Genomic DNA, 15429 nt, shown 5'->3' with positions numbered 1-15429 from the left:
GGGGGCGTGGCGTGGGATCGGACCGCTCGCGCGGATAGAGCTCAGGCCACAGAGGCGGGGCCAAAAATCCGAGAGGGGTGTGGCTAGGAAGTAATACGTGGAGGTAAGGCGGGTACCCATAGTTTAAGGGTGGGATTGAGGTACGGAAAAGGGCTTTTAAAAGCAGCTGAACAAGGGGTGGAGTGAGGATGGGATTCCGAGGAAAGGGCTGGACCTTTAAGTGGTGCAGGATGGAGGGGTGAGGGTGAGACTGGGCTCTTTGGAAGCTTGAACGTGTGTGAGACTGTGCCCTATTGTGGACTCTATGACCCCAAGACCTGCATAACGCCTTTGGGAGAGGGAATCCAGTGAAGAGGGGTGCGTGGGTAATGAGTGGCGGACCAGCAGACATGGCATTCCTGGTATTCACTGTAAATGGTGGTGACCTGGCCCTGGCCCAGCAGCGCCCTCCGGGATTCATTTCCGGGACTTAGAAAAGGCAGTGAGAGAACTCAGTTCCACAACCGTGTAGGAACTCAAACTGCTGTGCGTCTCGCGGGGAGAGCTTTGGCCTCTCTGGGCCCACTTCCCTACTGTAAAGTTGGGTGACATGGGTGTACTGGAAGGAGCCTCTGTGGGCTGAGACCTGAAGCAACAGGGATCGGGAGGATGCTGTAATGGGCAGGGCACCCGGGCTGCCATCGACTGGAGTTGAGCCCAGGGCTTGGAGACGGTTAGGGAAGCAGGTCGAGGCCTGCAGTGGCCCTGGGACTAGAGGGCTGGGAGGAGCACTTTGAGAAGAGGTGAGAACAGTTGTAGAGGCAGCAGCAAGCAGCATGACCACCACCACCACCCTGGGGCCCTGGGCTAAGCATTTTATGTATAGCATTTCATTTCATCCTCCCCACAGAGGGCAGACACAGAGGAAGACACAAAGGTAAAGAGAAGCGGAGTAATTTGCCTAACGCCACACAGCAAAGTTAAGCCGCTGGGCCTAAACCACAGGTCTGTGACCTCAGAGCCATAGACTGTCCTGGAGGCAGTGACCTCCTTGCACTCTACCCTGCCTGCCACCCCTCAGCCTCAGCTTGGCTCCCGTAGAAGTGGACCCGCTCTGTGCCTAGCATCTGGTAGGAAGCAATCTATGTGGGTCCTCTAGTTTCCTAACAGTGACCATTGTCCAGGACCATTGTCCCATTTCACCAGTGGGAAAACAGGGTTTGAGAGGTCAGGTCCCCTGTTTGGAGCTGCACAGCTGAAGTGGGAGGTTGGCATTTAAGCCCATGGGCTCAAAGCTCATGCATTTAACCCCCATACCACCCTGCCTCTTCCAATGAAAGGTTTACCCGATTTTCTTTAGCTCATTTTAGTATAACTCCATTATGCCCCCCAGTGAATTTGCCACTTTGACTCTTAGGCTGTACCGGGCACTGTGCTAAGCGCTTCCATATGTTAAAACTCTTTTCCTCCCAGTGACCTATAAAATAGGCACTGTTGCTATTTCTATTTCACAGATGGGAAGACTGAGGCACAGAGAAACCAGGAAGTGTCTTCTTGCTGCCTCAGTCTGTGCCCCCCCCCAGGCCCTCCAAGTTCCCCTTGCAAGGCATGTGGACGCTCACCTCAGCACTGCGGCTCCTGGCCTCCATGGCACTGCTGGGAGTCACCCGGGCCCCAGGCTCCTGCTTCTGCTGCAAAACCAGCTTCAGTTCTGCATGGAGCAGCTGCCTTTGAGCCTGTGGGGGACAGGGATGGAGGCTTGAGGCCAGGAGAGGATGAGAGGAGGCCAGGCATGGGGGGAGAGGCCAAAATGGGTATCAGAAGGGGAGAAGGGCCCCCCACCCCTGTCCTCTCACCGCTGCCTGGGCACAGGCACCCCCTCCTAACAGGAGCCCAGCCTGGGGTACCGCACAGCCGTCTGCGGGGCTCACACCCTTCCTCTGGGGTCTTGCTGCCTGCCAGGAAAAGACCAGTGCATGAGGCTCCAAGCAGGCCTGGGAGGGGTGGGGAGGGGCATGTGGCACCGGCCAATGCTCACCTCAGGGTCACCTCCAGCTCCTTGGGCCTCCTGGGTCCGGGGCTCTAAGAAGAAGAAGCGTGAGCATTACCATCAGCTAACCCCACCCATTGCTTCCTGAGTGCCCGACCCTTCTGCGATATTCTATCCCCACAGTGCAGCTGGGGAAATTGAGGCCTGGAAGACCTTTATTGGACAACAGTAAAGCAAGAGCTGACTCCTAGGACTGCCTGACAGCAGAGCCCCGGCACCAACCACCTGGGTTGACTGAGAGAGCCAAATTCACTATAAAACAATCCTAACCATTCCCGTGTCCTCCCGGTGGGCCGATCACCTCACCTCTCTGGGCCTCAGCTTCCTGGCTTGTTCAATGGGGAGAAGGAGAGCACCTACTGCATCAAATAAGTGAGTAAATGTAAAATGCCGGGTACGTGGAGGGACTTCAGAAGCACTATTATTATTACTAAGAACTTCCTGTGGTCCTGATCTTGTGACAAATGTCCCACAGGGGTCATTCATTGCCCATAAACCTCAACATCTTGTGAGGGCAACACAATTATGGAGCCCATCACAGAGAAGACACCTGAGGCTGGGAGAAGGGCAGCCACAAATGGTCACGAGTGGCTGAGCCAGGACTTGAACTTATCAGGGAGTTCCAGCCTCTTCTACAGATGACGATAACTAATGGGTACTGAGTGGTTATTCTTTGGCAGTCCTGTGCTCTGCCTCCTCCCTGCAGAAAACCCGTAGCCCCTCAGAGAGCCCAAGAACCCCACATAAAGTCACACAGTCCAGTGAGAAGGAAGCAGAACTGGGATTCCCATGCAGCCACCCCAACAGGCCCTTCTTGGGAAAAGGGAATGGGTACTGTCTCTCCACCCCCTTCCCCAGGCCGACTCTGACCTTGTCCTCCCAGCCCCCACCTGGCATGCCAACCCGCCAACCCCCACTCTGCAGGGAAAGGTCAGGTCTCACGCGGCACATTCCCTCAAACAATGGCCCATCTGCTGGGCCCAGTCACATTCCGCCCCTGCCCACCCACCCCCAGCCGCACAATGGCCCTTCATAGCCCACCACTGGCCAGGATACAGGACACGGGGACCCCTCAATGGTCCTGCTGTATGCACTCCACTGGCAGGGACCCCACAGTAGCAGAGGACTCCCCTCTGGCCTTCCCAGGAGTCCTGGTCTCTGTGGCCTTCCCCAGCCTCCCTTCAGCCCTCAGCAGCTCCAGGCCCGGTGAGCTCCCACATCTGTGGCATTTCTTCCAAACTGGCCCCAGTGCTGGCCTCCATAGGTCTCTGACTCACCCTGAATGTGGTGGCTGTTTAAGGGTTGGACACTGAGGCTCAGACGGGGGAAGTGACCTGTCTGGGGTCACACAGCCAAGCCCCTGTCCTTGACCCCAGCTCTGGACCTGAACTTGCACTGGTAGCACTGAGAGGAGCAAAACAACTGGGGCAAAGGCTGGGCTGGGAAGGGAGGTGGGGATTGTGGGTGCCCCATACAGGCATTTTGAGAAGTACCTCACTGGTGCCAACCTTGGGCTGGGCAGGCACTTTACAGATGTGGCCTCGGTACCCCATTTTACTGACGAGCACATGAGGGTTAAGGTATCACAGTGACTGAGTCGGGACTTGAACCCAGGGCCGAAAAACCGAGTCGTTGACACCACATAGCATCCTGAGCTGGAGGTGGGAGAGCCTGGTGCTTGGAGGGGGTAGTGGAGATGGAGGGGAGGCTCTCCTGGCCTGTCAGCTCCCCCTTTTCGGGCCAGGGCAGCGAGGGTCACACCCAGAGGCTGCCACAGGAAGCTTAGCCAGGGCGGGAGCAAGAGAGAGTGCCCTCCTCCCTCGTCCCTGCTCAGGGCAGCTGCCCAGCCCAGGTTATATTTAGCTCATCTGTGCCCTTCCTGAGCCACATACCCAGCTCCTGGCATGGGATGGGGGTGGCTTCGGAAGGAAGCCCCCCCCCACACACCCTGGGCACTCTCTGTTCCCAGCTCTGCCCATCCCACTAGGTGGGGCTGGTGCAGGGCGGGGAGCAAAGGAAGGTTCCTGGAGGTCCCTGACTGTGTTAGGAGAAGATCTTCTAAAGGGGTTCCCATCATGACTGAAGGTCAGGCAGGACCCTCCAGGTGCCAACAGCCATTCTTGAGTGGTTCCTATGGCACTGCCCTGGTACATTCCTCCGCTTCTAGAATTCTCTGAGTCCCCATTTTTTGAGCATTTACTATGCACAAAAGATCCTGGCCTACACTGGCTCATTACAACCTCACAATACCTCCCTGAGGAAGGTACGACTGAGAGTCCCATTTAAGATACCACCGATACCCTTCAGAGCAGGCTGGGATGAGGGCCTGTCATTTGGGCCCTGGGCCCTTCAGCTGAGAATCCCCCAGTTGGCACCCTCTTCTCCCCATGGCTGGTGCCAACCCCATTTAGGAAATCTCCCCATCCAGAGCCTCAGCTTCCCCAAACGCCAATGATCGGGTGCCCTCAGCAGTGGAAGTGAGGGGTTGACCCGACTTGTCTGGGCCCCCTAGACCGTCTGTGAGGCAGAGGGGGGAGGCGTTCTGGCAGTGGCCTCCCCAGGGCCGCAGTCAGTCCCTACTCCAGCATATCTCAGACTGAAACACCGGGGAGAGGTATTTCACCTCTCAGGGACTCGGTTTCATCTGTGAAGTGGAGCCAGTGAAGAGTGGCTTCCAGGATTCACAAAATAACGGCAGGCTCTTAGAATAGTCCCAGTATATAGTAAGCACTCAAGTAACGTACGTTAGACTCTGACAGCGATTGGAGCGCGGGCGATGCATCTCAAAGTGTCTCATATCCAGCTTTTGCTCACCAGTGGCCCCACTTCTCTCTCACCCAAGGGGAGCTCTGGGTGAGGGACCAATGCCAGCTCAGGCACTGGCCTCCTACCACCAAGATCAGTCCTGCCTCCCCAGCACCCTATTCCAAGCACCAAAAGCCTGCCCCAGCCTAGGCATCTTGTCCCAGCTTTTTGTAAGCAGCAACTCATCTACTCTCACACCAGCCCTGTGAGGTGGCCTCCATCAGCCCATTTCACAGATGAGAAAGCAGAGGGACAAAGGGTGTGGTATCTTGCCCAACACTGCATAGCCAGAGAGAGGGGAACCCAGGGTCTGGCTCCAAAGTCTGTGCCTTTAACTCCTATACCACACTGCCTCCTGAGCCCCAGGTATCCTCCCAGCACCTCCCAGCACCTCCTAGGACCCTGGGTCTCATTCCCACGGCTTCTCAGCCTGGCTGAGGATCGGGTAAGACCAGCTGATCTCTTACCAGTAGGCCTCCAGACACCTCGAGAGCTCCCGGTCGTCTGCTCAGCCCCAGCCCCAGGCTGGGGGCGAAAAGGAATGGGGAGGGGGAGGAGGGAAGACCCCTAGCCATTGGCTGCCGTGGCATGACATCACCAGGGAGTGGGTGGTGGGGAAACAAACATCCCCCTCTCCCAGCTACGTCCACCGGCAAGGGGGTGGGGAGCCATAAGACGGCTGGGACAGCCGCTGCCCTGGCCCCGGGCTGAGACCTCCACCGCGAGCCTTGTTCCAGGGACCCGCACATTGCTGCCGCCCGTTAGAAGCTGAGCACCCGCCTGGCGTTATTTCCTGGGTTCCAGCCCCGCTGGATCCTGGGGACCCTAAAATAAGCCCCTTTCGCTCCCTCTCTGGGTCAATTTGGGTTCAAATCCCAGCCTAGTCACCTGCTGGCTGCATGACAGCATCTTTCTGGGCCTCGTTTTCTTCGTCTCCAAAAAAAGGGATAAAAGAAGCGCCCACCTCATGGGGTAGTTGTAAAGATTAGGTGAGTTAAAAGAGGTTAAAAGCTTTGAAAAGTGCCTGGCATCAAGTGAGTGCCACTTTCAAGAGTTTTGTATTACTAGTCACACAAATTAGGGGGCCGGCTAGACTTGTATTGGGGGTGGGGGGCTTTAGGCCTGAGTGAGACTGGGCACAGAAGAGCCCCACTTCTCTGTTTAATGGAGTTTCCATGTTGGGGGGCACCTATCATGTGCTAAATACTGTGCTGGGCACCCAAAGCTCTGCTCCCAGAATCCATTATGCCCAGTATTCAGCTACACACCCAGGAAGTGGGGGAGGTGGGGTCCAACCCCACTTCTGTTGGGCCCCAGAGACCCTGCAACTCTCTTCTGTCCTCTTCATATAACAGACAAGGAGGCTCAGAGAGGGTGACACCCAAGGTCACCCACAGCAAGTCATTGGTAGCAACAGGATTTGAACCCAGACCTGCCCAACTCCCAAACCAAAGCCACCAGGCCTCACCCTGATCCCCTTCCCCCAACCCTAGCCTGCCCTCACTCACCAGACCCCGGGGGGCGGCACAGGGAGCACAAGTACCCCCACATGCCCCTCGCACCCACCCGGCCGCGGGCTCCAACGCTCCCGGCTCTCTGAGCCCCGGCCTGGGGCCAGGGCTGGGCTGAAACCGGGGATTACCCCCAAAGCGCGCGTCAGCAGCTTCTGTCCCATTGTCCAGCCAGACACAGCCACCAGGCCATCACCTCAGTTGTCAACCTTGCCCCCTGCACCAGCCCCCTGGCCCCTCGGGGGACCTGTACCCCACCCCGCACCGAGAACTTGGGGCCTACTCCCGAGGGCAGAGGGGACCAGGCGCAGGTTGGCAGGATCCCAGAATGCTAGAGGCCTCCCCACTTCTCTCCAAAATGCCCCCGGCCCACTCTCAGCCGCCAGGGAAGGCAGGAATGTGCTGAGCTCTGGGAAATGCCTTCCAGGCCTGGCAGCCACCAAGGGTTAGGGTGTGGCCAGGACCCCACCAGAACCCTTCTCCTGGGAAGGGTAGAAGGAACAGTGTGATTAAAGCTGCTGATGGTCCTGAGGAGACCCTCACCCCAGCACATTCTCTCATTGATTCATTCAACCATTCATGTGTTCATTTATTCATTCAGCAAACACTCACAAGCCCTTGGCGACAGCCTCTTCGCTGGGCATTGGCGACCCTGGCAGGCCTAAATTTACCATGGGGGGCAGGCTGAGGGAAGGATTTCTGGAAGACGTAACATCTGAAGTCAAACTGGTTGGTTGAAAAGGAGGGAGCTGGGTGAAAGTGTAGGAAGAGGCTTCCAGGGAAAAGACAAATCCAGGCAAAGTACCAGAGGGGAGAAAGGGAACAGTCTTTATGCAAGGTCAGCAGTCTGGGAGCACCTGGTCTGGTGTCCAACACTATGCTGGATGGTGCCGAGGACACAGTGTGACTTAGATAGCCCAGGCCTGCTTTCACAGAGTTCACAGTCCAACAGGGAGACAGACCCCGAACGGCCAGGATTGTGATGAGAGAGTCACAGGCAGAAAGGTCAGGGCCTTGACGGGGGAGCCCAGGAGAGGTGCGTGCTCCAGCCTAGCAAGGGAGATCAAGGAAGCCTTCCTGGAGGAGGAGACATGTGACCTGAGACTTGAATGATCCACAGGAACCAGGCAAGAGAAGACGGAGAACTGTTTTATGGGCAGAGGGAACACCCTGTGCAGAGGACTTGAATCCAGAGAGAGCTCAGCACCTGTGACATTTCTAGAAGTTGAGAACTGAGTCCTCATGTTCATGGCTGTGTCCCCAGGGCCAAACATGCCCCTTCCTTATATCTCCTCATTTATACATTTATTCAGCAGCTATTCGCAGACACTTCTTCTGTATCCATTGCTGGACTGTGTCACGGCAGTGACCATGGCTGTGGCCTCACAAGACTCACAGTTGGGGAGGTGGGGTCTGAGGGCAGACATTCAAGAAGTGCTCAGCGAAATGAGTATATAATTCACACTGAGCTAAGCCGTATGAGGGACAGATCTAGGTCTATAAGAGGGGCCTGGCACTCTGGGACTACCAGAAAGGGCAGGGAGGGCTTCCTGGAGAAAGTGCCATTTAAGCTGGCACCAGAAGGATACATAGGCATTCATGCAAGGCTGCTGGGCAGGTGGTGGATCAATGAGAGTGGGTTTCAGGGAGAGGGACAAGCCTGTGCCAGGGGCCCCTTTGAGAAATCAGTGAATGTGAAAGAGTGAGGGGAAGCTGAGGGGAGGCCCATGGTCAGCAGCGCCGTGAGGAGGGGCTGAGATTTTGTCCTAAGGGCCTTGCGTGCCTTGTGCCTTCGGGAGGGACAGAGTCAGTGGAGTTTTGAGTAGTTGAGGATGGAAAATCTGACTATGGGCCAGGCTAGAGTTGGGAAGAAAATCCACCTCTCTGCTGGGCGGTCAGCCACCCAAGGGAGGCTGGGACCTGCCATTCTGTCTCTCTCTGCATCTCAGAGAGGAGATAGCCCTGAACGCAGGGCCTGAAACTGGGAACAGGCATTCAGCCTTTTGCCATGTCAGCTAAGTGTTTTGTGGTTGCCCTTCAGTGGGTAAAGGAAGCTTCTTTTCCTAGTTTGCTGTGTTTTGTCATGAAGGGTGTGTTTGTCTGTGTGTCTCTCTACCGCTCTGTTCCTCTCTTTGTCCTCGTTCCTTGTCTCTGTCTCTCTCTCCACGTTGTCTCTCTGCCTCTCTCTGTCTGTCACTCTTGCTGTGTCTCTGCTTTCCCTCTCCTGAGGGGGTGTGGCCACGGGAAGTTGAGTTTAGGGGGTGGCACCAGTGTCCCGGTTCCGGCCAAGGTCACCTCAGTAAACACAGGACATCCTGGGGGGCTGGGGAAAGAGGCGGAAGCTTGTCCTCAGGGACCACTCTCTCCCACCTACTTGGAGCCAAGTGGCAGCCGGGTCCCCAGCAGTGCGCAGAGCGTATCTCCCTCCCTCCCATCCTCTCTACCTGCTCATGCCTCCTACACTCCCTACCAAGCTCCTGTCCCACGGGGCCCAGCAGTCAGGATCCCGTCTCCTGGCTGGACCCCCTTGAGCCCCTCGTACCCATGGTGTCCCTCTCTGGCCTCAGCGTCAACCCCAGACCTGTTTGTCCCGCCCAGTCACTATCCCAGGGCAGCCCCACTGCCCCCCCCCGTTAGAGCCCTGGGCCTTGTCCTAGGCCCCTGCCCCGTGGAGGCTCATCAGTCCCCCTCTTGGTTTGCTAAGCACCTCTCCCTGTCCTCAGGGTGCGATGTCCCTTCCCAGCCTCCCCTAGGGGCTCCCAGCCTACAGTCTCAGCTCTGTACCACCACACCCATGTGGCAGCCAGAGGGATCCTTGCACTTCCTTGTGCCTTAGCAGTAAAGTGCCCCACCCAGGGCCCCTTGGCGCTGGCCCCCGCAGACCCCCTCCAGCCCCATCACCTGCCTCACTGCTCCTCTCTCTTTCGGGCCAAGCCCAGAGTTTGCAGATCCCTGAAAATGCTGTAGGGTTCCTCACATCCTGGCCCTTGCTTGCGCTGTTCTCTCTGCCTAGAACACCTCCCTCCCCCGGAACCACAGCCCTTGGAGGTTCCAGTGTACAGATGAGCTCCCCAAGGCCCAGAGAAGTGAGTGCCTTGCCTAGGGTCACACAGCTGCAGAATGGCAAAGCAGCGGTTCAAATGCAGGTGGTCTAAGCATCATTGGATTTCCGTCCCGGGACTGCACTGGTATCGCAGGTGCTCCGTAAAGGTTCATTAAATGCGTGAATGGGTCAGGGTTGGAAGGCAAGCCTTGGAAGGGGCAGAGTTCAGATCTCAGAGGACGGAGATAATTTCTGAGGGCCCGGAGCAGAGAGAAGTTTGCTTTTTACATCGAGCCAGGCACACACTAGTTACTCACACATCTTTGCTGAATGAGAAAAGGAATGAAGGGAGATAAGGAGGAGAAGGACAGCTCTCCCAGGTGTCCAAGGAGAGATGTGTGTGTCATGGGGGGGGGTCCCTGTGAATGCCCCTGGAGGGGAGCTAGCTTGGGGAATGTCCTGGCGGGAACACAGAGGCTCTGTGAAAAGCAGCAGCAGCGCCAGTCCTGGCAGCTCAGCTAGGAATGGTGTGGGCCCTGGAATCTGCTGGCTGAGGTGGTGTGGCCTCTTGGGGTTGAGCCTGAGGGCGGAGGGGCACACTAGAGCCAGGGAGCCTGCACAATCATCTGGGGCTCAGACATGGGGAGAGTGGGGTAGGTCCTCAGGCATTAGCTGCTCATAAGCCTGAAAGTACCAGAGGGAAGGGAACAGCACTGATCTAGCCCACATGGTGCTTTGATGCAAAAGGCATGCCCCTTCCCCAAGGCACTTGACCTCCATCTGCTGGGAAACTGTTATAGTAAATATGTAAATGAATGGAGCCTGAAACATGGATGGTAGCCCCTGAAATCTGGAGTTTATGTGCAGTGCACAACCTGTGCAACTGTCTGCAGAGGCTCTGGGGAGAGGGGGCATCCATGGCCGAGCAGGCACAGGGGTAGATGGAAGCAACGTTGACAGATGGGTAGGCTGTCTGCAGCAGCATGTATCACAGATAATCCCCCAATTTGGCACCCAGAGACATCAGAAACAGGCTCCCAGAGTGTTGTAAACAGAGGGCATTGCTGACCCCACACTGGGGGACCCCTTGACCACTGGACAGACCTTAAAGGAACCTAAGGCAGCGGCATCTCAGACCCCCAGATCGAGCACCAGGGGGCATTGCTGAGCACAACACCCAAACTCCCAAGGTCTGAGTCCCATTGCCCAGGAGTTGGAGTCACAGGGTGTTGGAGTCGGGCACCCGGAAGACCCTCAGCCACCGCACCGGCTCGCTTCGGGCCATTTCCACTCCTCCTCCCTGAGCCGCCGCCTCCACTTCCAGAAATGGGCACGACTTCCTCTCCTCCTCCAGGAAGCTCCATTCGGCCCGCCCCTTCCCAGCCCAAGGGGCCGCCGAAGCTGCCGGCCTCCCCCAGTTCCACCCCAGCTTCAGCCTCCCTGGGGCTTCCGGCCGGAGGGGAGGCCCCAGGGGCCCAACAATCTTGGTGTCCTCTTCGGGGCCCAACTGGCCCCGCAGTTCACCCGTCCGACCCTCTGCTCCTCCCTGGTTCCCCCCCTCCCTGCGGGGGCGGCCCAGACACCCGGCGCTCGGGCCAGCCCTATCACACAAGCAGTAGGGCAGGTGGCCCCGGCTCGGCTCGCCGGGGCCTGGGTTTCATCTAGAAGGAAAGCAGGACGGCCTGCTTTGCGGTCAAGCCGCTAATCCCGGTGGCTTTATCTCAGAGTCCCCCTCCAAGTCGCCCTAAACCCTGCCCAAAGACAGATTTGAGACCCCGAGTGGATTTTTTTTTTTTTTTTAACTTTCTGGAGTCTCCTTGTCTTTCCCCATTTCCCTGGAGAGCTGGCTGTCCATGCTCTTTGGAGAGGCTCCATCCAGCCTCCAGCTTTGGCTTTTCTTTCTGGCTCATTCGGAAAGCTCCCTTTTGCCCCCACCCCCAGCCCCAAGACACACAGGTAGACTCCAGGCAAGTACAGGATTTCAAGTGGCCTGGGGCTCCACCACCATTATGTACACACTGGGCACATCAGGGACACCTGGCTGAGTTTTCTAGAGGGCCAGTTACCAGAGCTAATTGATCCGCTTATCAGACCGATATAAAGCAGCGTCGTGGTTTGAAACCCACCTCCTCAAGTGATGACCTCTTGGAGCTTCAGGTTTCTGGGCTGTCAAGTGGGGATAGTAATCATGCCCATCTTGTTGGGGGATGGGCAGAGGCAACACCCGTCAAGCGCTTAGCACTGTGCCAGGTGCCCCGTCCCCGCTCACTAAATGTTGGAGTTACTATGTCACCCTTGCCTTAGCCCAGAGACAAAGCACACAGACTTGACATTTCCCAGGACTGGATTTAATTTCCATAAAATGGTGAGGTCTCTTCCCACATCAGGGAAAAGAGTCTCCCAGGCTCCAACCCCCAGGGGTTCAGTCCAGCACAGGGCCTGGTCCAAATCACCTTCCAGCCCCCAGGCCCTGTCCTCCCATCCCCAGGGCCAATCCCAGACTCCCCTCATGGGTCCTTGACACCAGGACAGAGGTGGAGCTGCTCAGGACTGGATTCTGTCTCTCCAAAGCCCCTCTCTCTGCTCAAGGGAAGCCAGCTGTGTTTTTCCAAGGACAGCTGATCCAGCCACTAGGCTCAGTTTGGACACCAGACCACCATCCCCACTATGGGGGTCAGCGCCCCGGACCCGGCGGCCGCTCCAGTGCCTGTGTGCCCACTAACACGTCCAGAAGGTAGTCCAGCTCGGCCTCATCCAACTCCAGAGCTTCCTCCTTGCCAGGCCCGTCCTCGGGGCCAGGTTTGAGGCCCTCGGAGGCTGGTGCCCAAAGTTCACTGTCATACATAGAGGTGTCGATGTCCTCAAACAGGCCCTCCAGCTCATCGTCCAGCAGACAGCCAGTGGCTGGGCCCAGCAGGTCCAAGGCCCCCAGGCTGGGTGGGGATCCACCGACGGGGCGGCCTGGGGGCCCCTCGTCCACCAAGGGCTGGGGGGCCTGGCTCAGGCCCTCAATATGGCTGAGGTCCTCCAGAAGGCTGGCCATGGAGGCAGAGAGGGCGGCGTCAGAGCTGGCCAGCAGGCTGTCAGCCACACAAGGGGCCGCAGGGGGGCTGGGCACAGGTGGCAGGGTCGGGGCAGGTGCCATGGACGCCTGGATACGCCGCAGCGTGTTCACTACCAGAACCAGGTGCCGCAGGTCCGGCTCACCCTGCCGCAGGCTGTGGTGGAGCTTGAGCACCGAAAGGTCAAAGAGGGAACTGGACGCCGTGGCTGGGGGGGCCTGTGCCGCTGCTGGGAGGCTGGGATCCAGCCACCAGGCGTCCCCTGCCAGGGTTTCCGTCTCCCGCTCCTCCTCCCGCTTGCGCTTCAGACCTTTGCTCAGCATCATCTGCAGGGAGGGAGGAGTCATTCAGTTATAGAAAGTCAATGTGGGGGCGCCTGGGTGGCACAGCGGTTAAGCGTCTGCCTTTGGCTCAGGGCGTGATCCCGGCGTTCTGGGATTGAGCCCCACATCAGGCTCCTCTGCTGTGAGCCTGCTTCTTCCTCTCCCACTCCCCATGCTTGTGTTCCCTCTCTCGCTGGCTGTCTCTATCTCTGTCAAATAAATAAATAAAATCTTAAAAAAAAAAAAAAAAAAAAAAAATTTAAAAAAAAAAAAAAAAAAAAAGAAAGTCAATGTGAAGTTCAAACCCTGGCTCTGGTAACTACTGTCTGGTGTGGTTTGGGGCAGGCCATTTAATTTCTTGAGCCTGCGCTTTCTTAGGGAAACTTTAAGATACGAATGACAATAGTTATCGACTTCAAAGAGTCATTTTATGGAGTCAATGCGATAATGTACAAAAAAGCACTTACAACAGTGCCTGATACATTGTAACTATTCTGATTAACAAGTACTCCTAATAGCTATTATTATGTATTTCTTCATCGAACCAGGTGAAAAGCCAATATTCAACCTTTTTTTTAACCCATGAAAGCAGCTGCTTCACATAGTTTAATCTAACATTTATTGTCTAATACCCATCAAACAAATAAATACAAGAAACGTACAGGCGGTGCTAGGAAGATACTAAGAGGTTCTGGGGAGTGGTCAGGGAAGGCTCCTGTGAGGAGGTGACATTTGAGCTGAGCCCTCAAGCAGGAGTCAGCCACAGAAGAACCAGGGGGGAAGCATTCAGGGAAGAGAGAAGTATAATAAAGGCAAAGAAAGACCTGGAGGCTGGATGAGCTTGAACCGAATAAAAAAACAAAACACCAGTGTGGTCAGCGCAGAGTCACCTGGTAGGGGACGGCATTTGGAGAGCAAGCAGAGGCAAGGAGTTTGGATTGTACTTTGAGTGTCATTGAAGGATTTTGTGCAGAGAATTGAGTGGAGCTGTGAACTGATTAGGTTTCCAGAAGATCCCCCTCGGCTGCTTTGAGGAAGATGAGGGGGGAAGAAGGAAGGGAGACCCGGGAAGAGCGTGGGCCCGAGCTCCATTCAGAGGCTACTGCACTCTGGGGAAGGTGATGACGGTGGCTTGGAGTAGAAGGTGGTTGGCAGTGGACTTGGAAGGAAGTTGGTTGATTCAGGATTTATTTGGGAGACAGAGTAGACAGAGTTTGCCGGGAAATAGTGACGGGCACCGGGGGTCACTAAGAGAACTTTGAGGACCCACACTTCCCCCGTGGTAGGGGCCCCTGGAGTTCTAGACCCGAGGCCCAACTTGTTTTTTTGTCTCGAAGCTTGCAGGGTCCAGTCCCCAGGCCCTTGCCCAACAGGACCTTAAGAGTGATCCCTCACACTACTCAAAACGGTCCTCGCCTTCTTCCCCGAAGACCCAGGACTCCAGAACCGCAGGAATTCAGCCCCCACCCGGACTCCGCCCCCTGGTCCCGGCGCCCCCTAGCGGCGCCAGGACGGCTTTCCCCGGGGATTCCGGCCCCTCGGACCCCGGGATCCTTGACACTGCCGCCACGTCCTGGCTGTTGTTCCTGCCTGCCCCCTAGGGCCGTGCGGGCCGGCATCCCCGGAGGGCTGTTCTGCTCTCTCGACCCTTGCTCGCTTCCGGCAGGCAGTGGAGGCGGCTCCTCCCGAAGCGGCGGCGGCGGGGGCGGGTGAGTCACGCAGCCGGAGCCAGAGAGCCGGCGCCTCCGCCCCCTTCCCGGGCTGCGGCGTGATTCACCCAGCCCGACCGGGCGGCACCTAGGGGCCCGCGCATCTCGATCCCGGGCAGACCCGGCGCTCACCGGCGGACCCGGGGATCGAACCTGTCAAACGACCCCGCCGTGGGTTTCCCTTCTCTTTTCAGGCCCCTTCACTTCATTTACATACCTAGCTCACCCGCTGCCAATCAGAACGAAGAGGGATCCACGCGCAACCAATCAGGAAGCGGCGACGGCAGCATCGCTCGCTCGCTCTCCTTCAGCAACCGGCGCCTGGGTCGCGAGACGCAGTTCTGACTCCGGCGCACGACTCCAGGCTCCAGACTCCCCTTAACTACCGCCCACTCCCGTGGTGGCCCCGCCCTCCACCCGGGGATTGGCCTTGGAAGGTGATGGGCGGAGCCTGTAGAGGGAAGGTCCGAAGGGAGGAGAGGGTGGCTTCAGGGCGCATGCCCCGCGACTACGTGAGGGGACCGGGCCAGGTGGGTTGGCTGTTTTCGTTGCGGGACAGTGGCGGGGGGGTGTTGTTCTTGCTTCTCAAGATGCGGGCCCCTCACACCTGCCGATACGCTTGCCAAAACCCAGCAATTGAGCTCCTTAGAGACCCAACCCTAACCAGGGTCTGCACCCTAAGCCAGATAGGCGTGGGCTCAAATTCTGACCACTCACTCGATGTGCGATCTTGAAAAAATGCTTGGACCTCTGTGAGCCACACAAAGTCTGTTAAATGGGCGTCTTCTTGCCTACCTCTTGAGAGTTAGGAAAATTAAAATAATGTGTCTGTAAGAGCACACTGAGCAAACGCTGGGCAGTTGGACTCCATGGTGGTTACAGGAGAGGGAGGAGGAGCGAGCGGGGGTAGGAGTGGAGCCGCCGGAGTCTCATCCTGGGCTCCATCC

General features: G+C 57.2%; 1 protein-coding gene and 2 long non-coding RNA genes across 3 annotated transcripts; 1 reads left to right on the top strand and 2 right to left on the bottom strand.

Annotated features, from left to right (window-relative positions):
- Nucleotides 1-24: 24 nt before the first annotated feature.
- On the top strand, nt 25-14808 carry LOC117795184. The gene is made up of 3 exons (XR_004619037.1): nt 25-103; nt 890-2401; nt 14677-14808. It is a non-coding gene; the product is annotated as an uncharacterized LOC117795184 (long non-coding RNA).
- LOC117795183 lies at nt 1607-5334 on the bottom strand. Its single transcript, XR_004619036.1, has 4 exons — nt 5302-5334; nt 2018-2061; nt 1836-1934; nt 1607-1715 (listed from the first exon to the last, which is right to left on the bottom strand). It is a non-coding gene; the product is annotated as an uncharacterized LOC117795183 (long non-coding RNA).
- On the bottom strand, nt 11715-14838 carry SERTAD1 (SERTA domain containing 1). The gene is made up of 2 exons (XM_002923700.4): nt 14700-14838; nt 11715-12776 (listed from the first exon to the last, which is right to left on the bottom strand). The coding sequence occupies exon 2, from the start codon at nt 12774-12776 to the stop codon at nt 12063-12065; it is 714 nt and encodes a 237-aa protein (XP_002923746.1). The 5' UTR covers nt 14700-14838; the 3' UTR covers nt 11715-12062.
- Between the last annotated feature and the right edge of the window lie 591 nt (nt 14839-15429).

This window comes from Ailuropoda melanoleuca, chromosome 12 (assembly GCF_002007445.2).
Source record: "Ailuropoda melanoleuca isolate Jingjing chromosome 12, ASM200744v2, whole genome shotgun sequence".
NCBI lineage: Eukaryota > Metazoa > Chordata > Mammalia > Carnivora > Ursidae > Ailuropoda > Ailuropoda melanoleuca.
The sequence above is the reverse complement of the archived record's forward strand: the minus strand, read 5'-3'. Positions and strand labels throughout refer to the sequence as shown.

Bases quoted from the DNA above. Each gene is read 5' to 3' on its own strand.
- SERTAD1 (XM_002923700.4), bottom strand. From the start codon at position 12,776: ATGATGCTGAGCAAAGGTCTGAAGCGCAAGCGGGAGGAGGAGCGGGAG.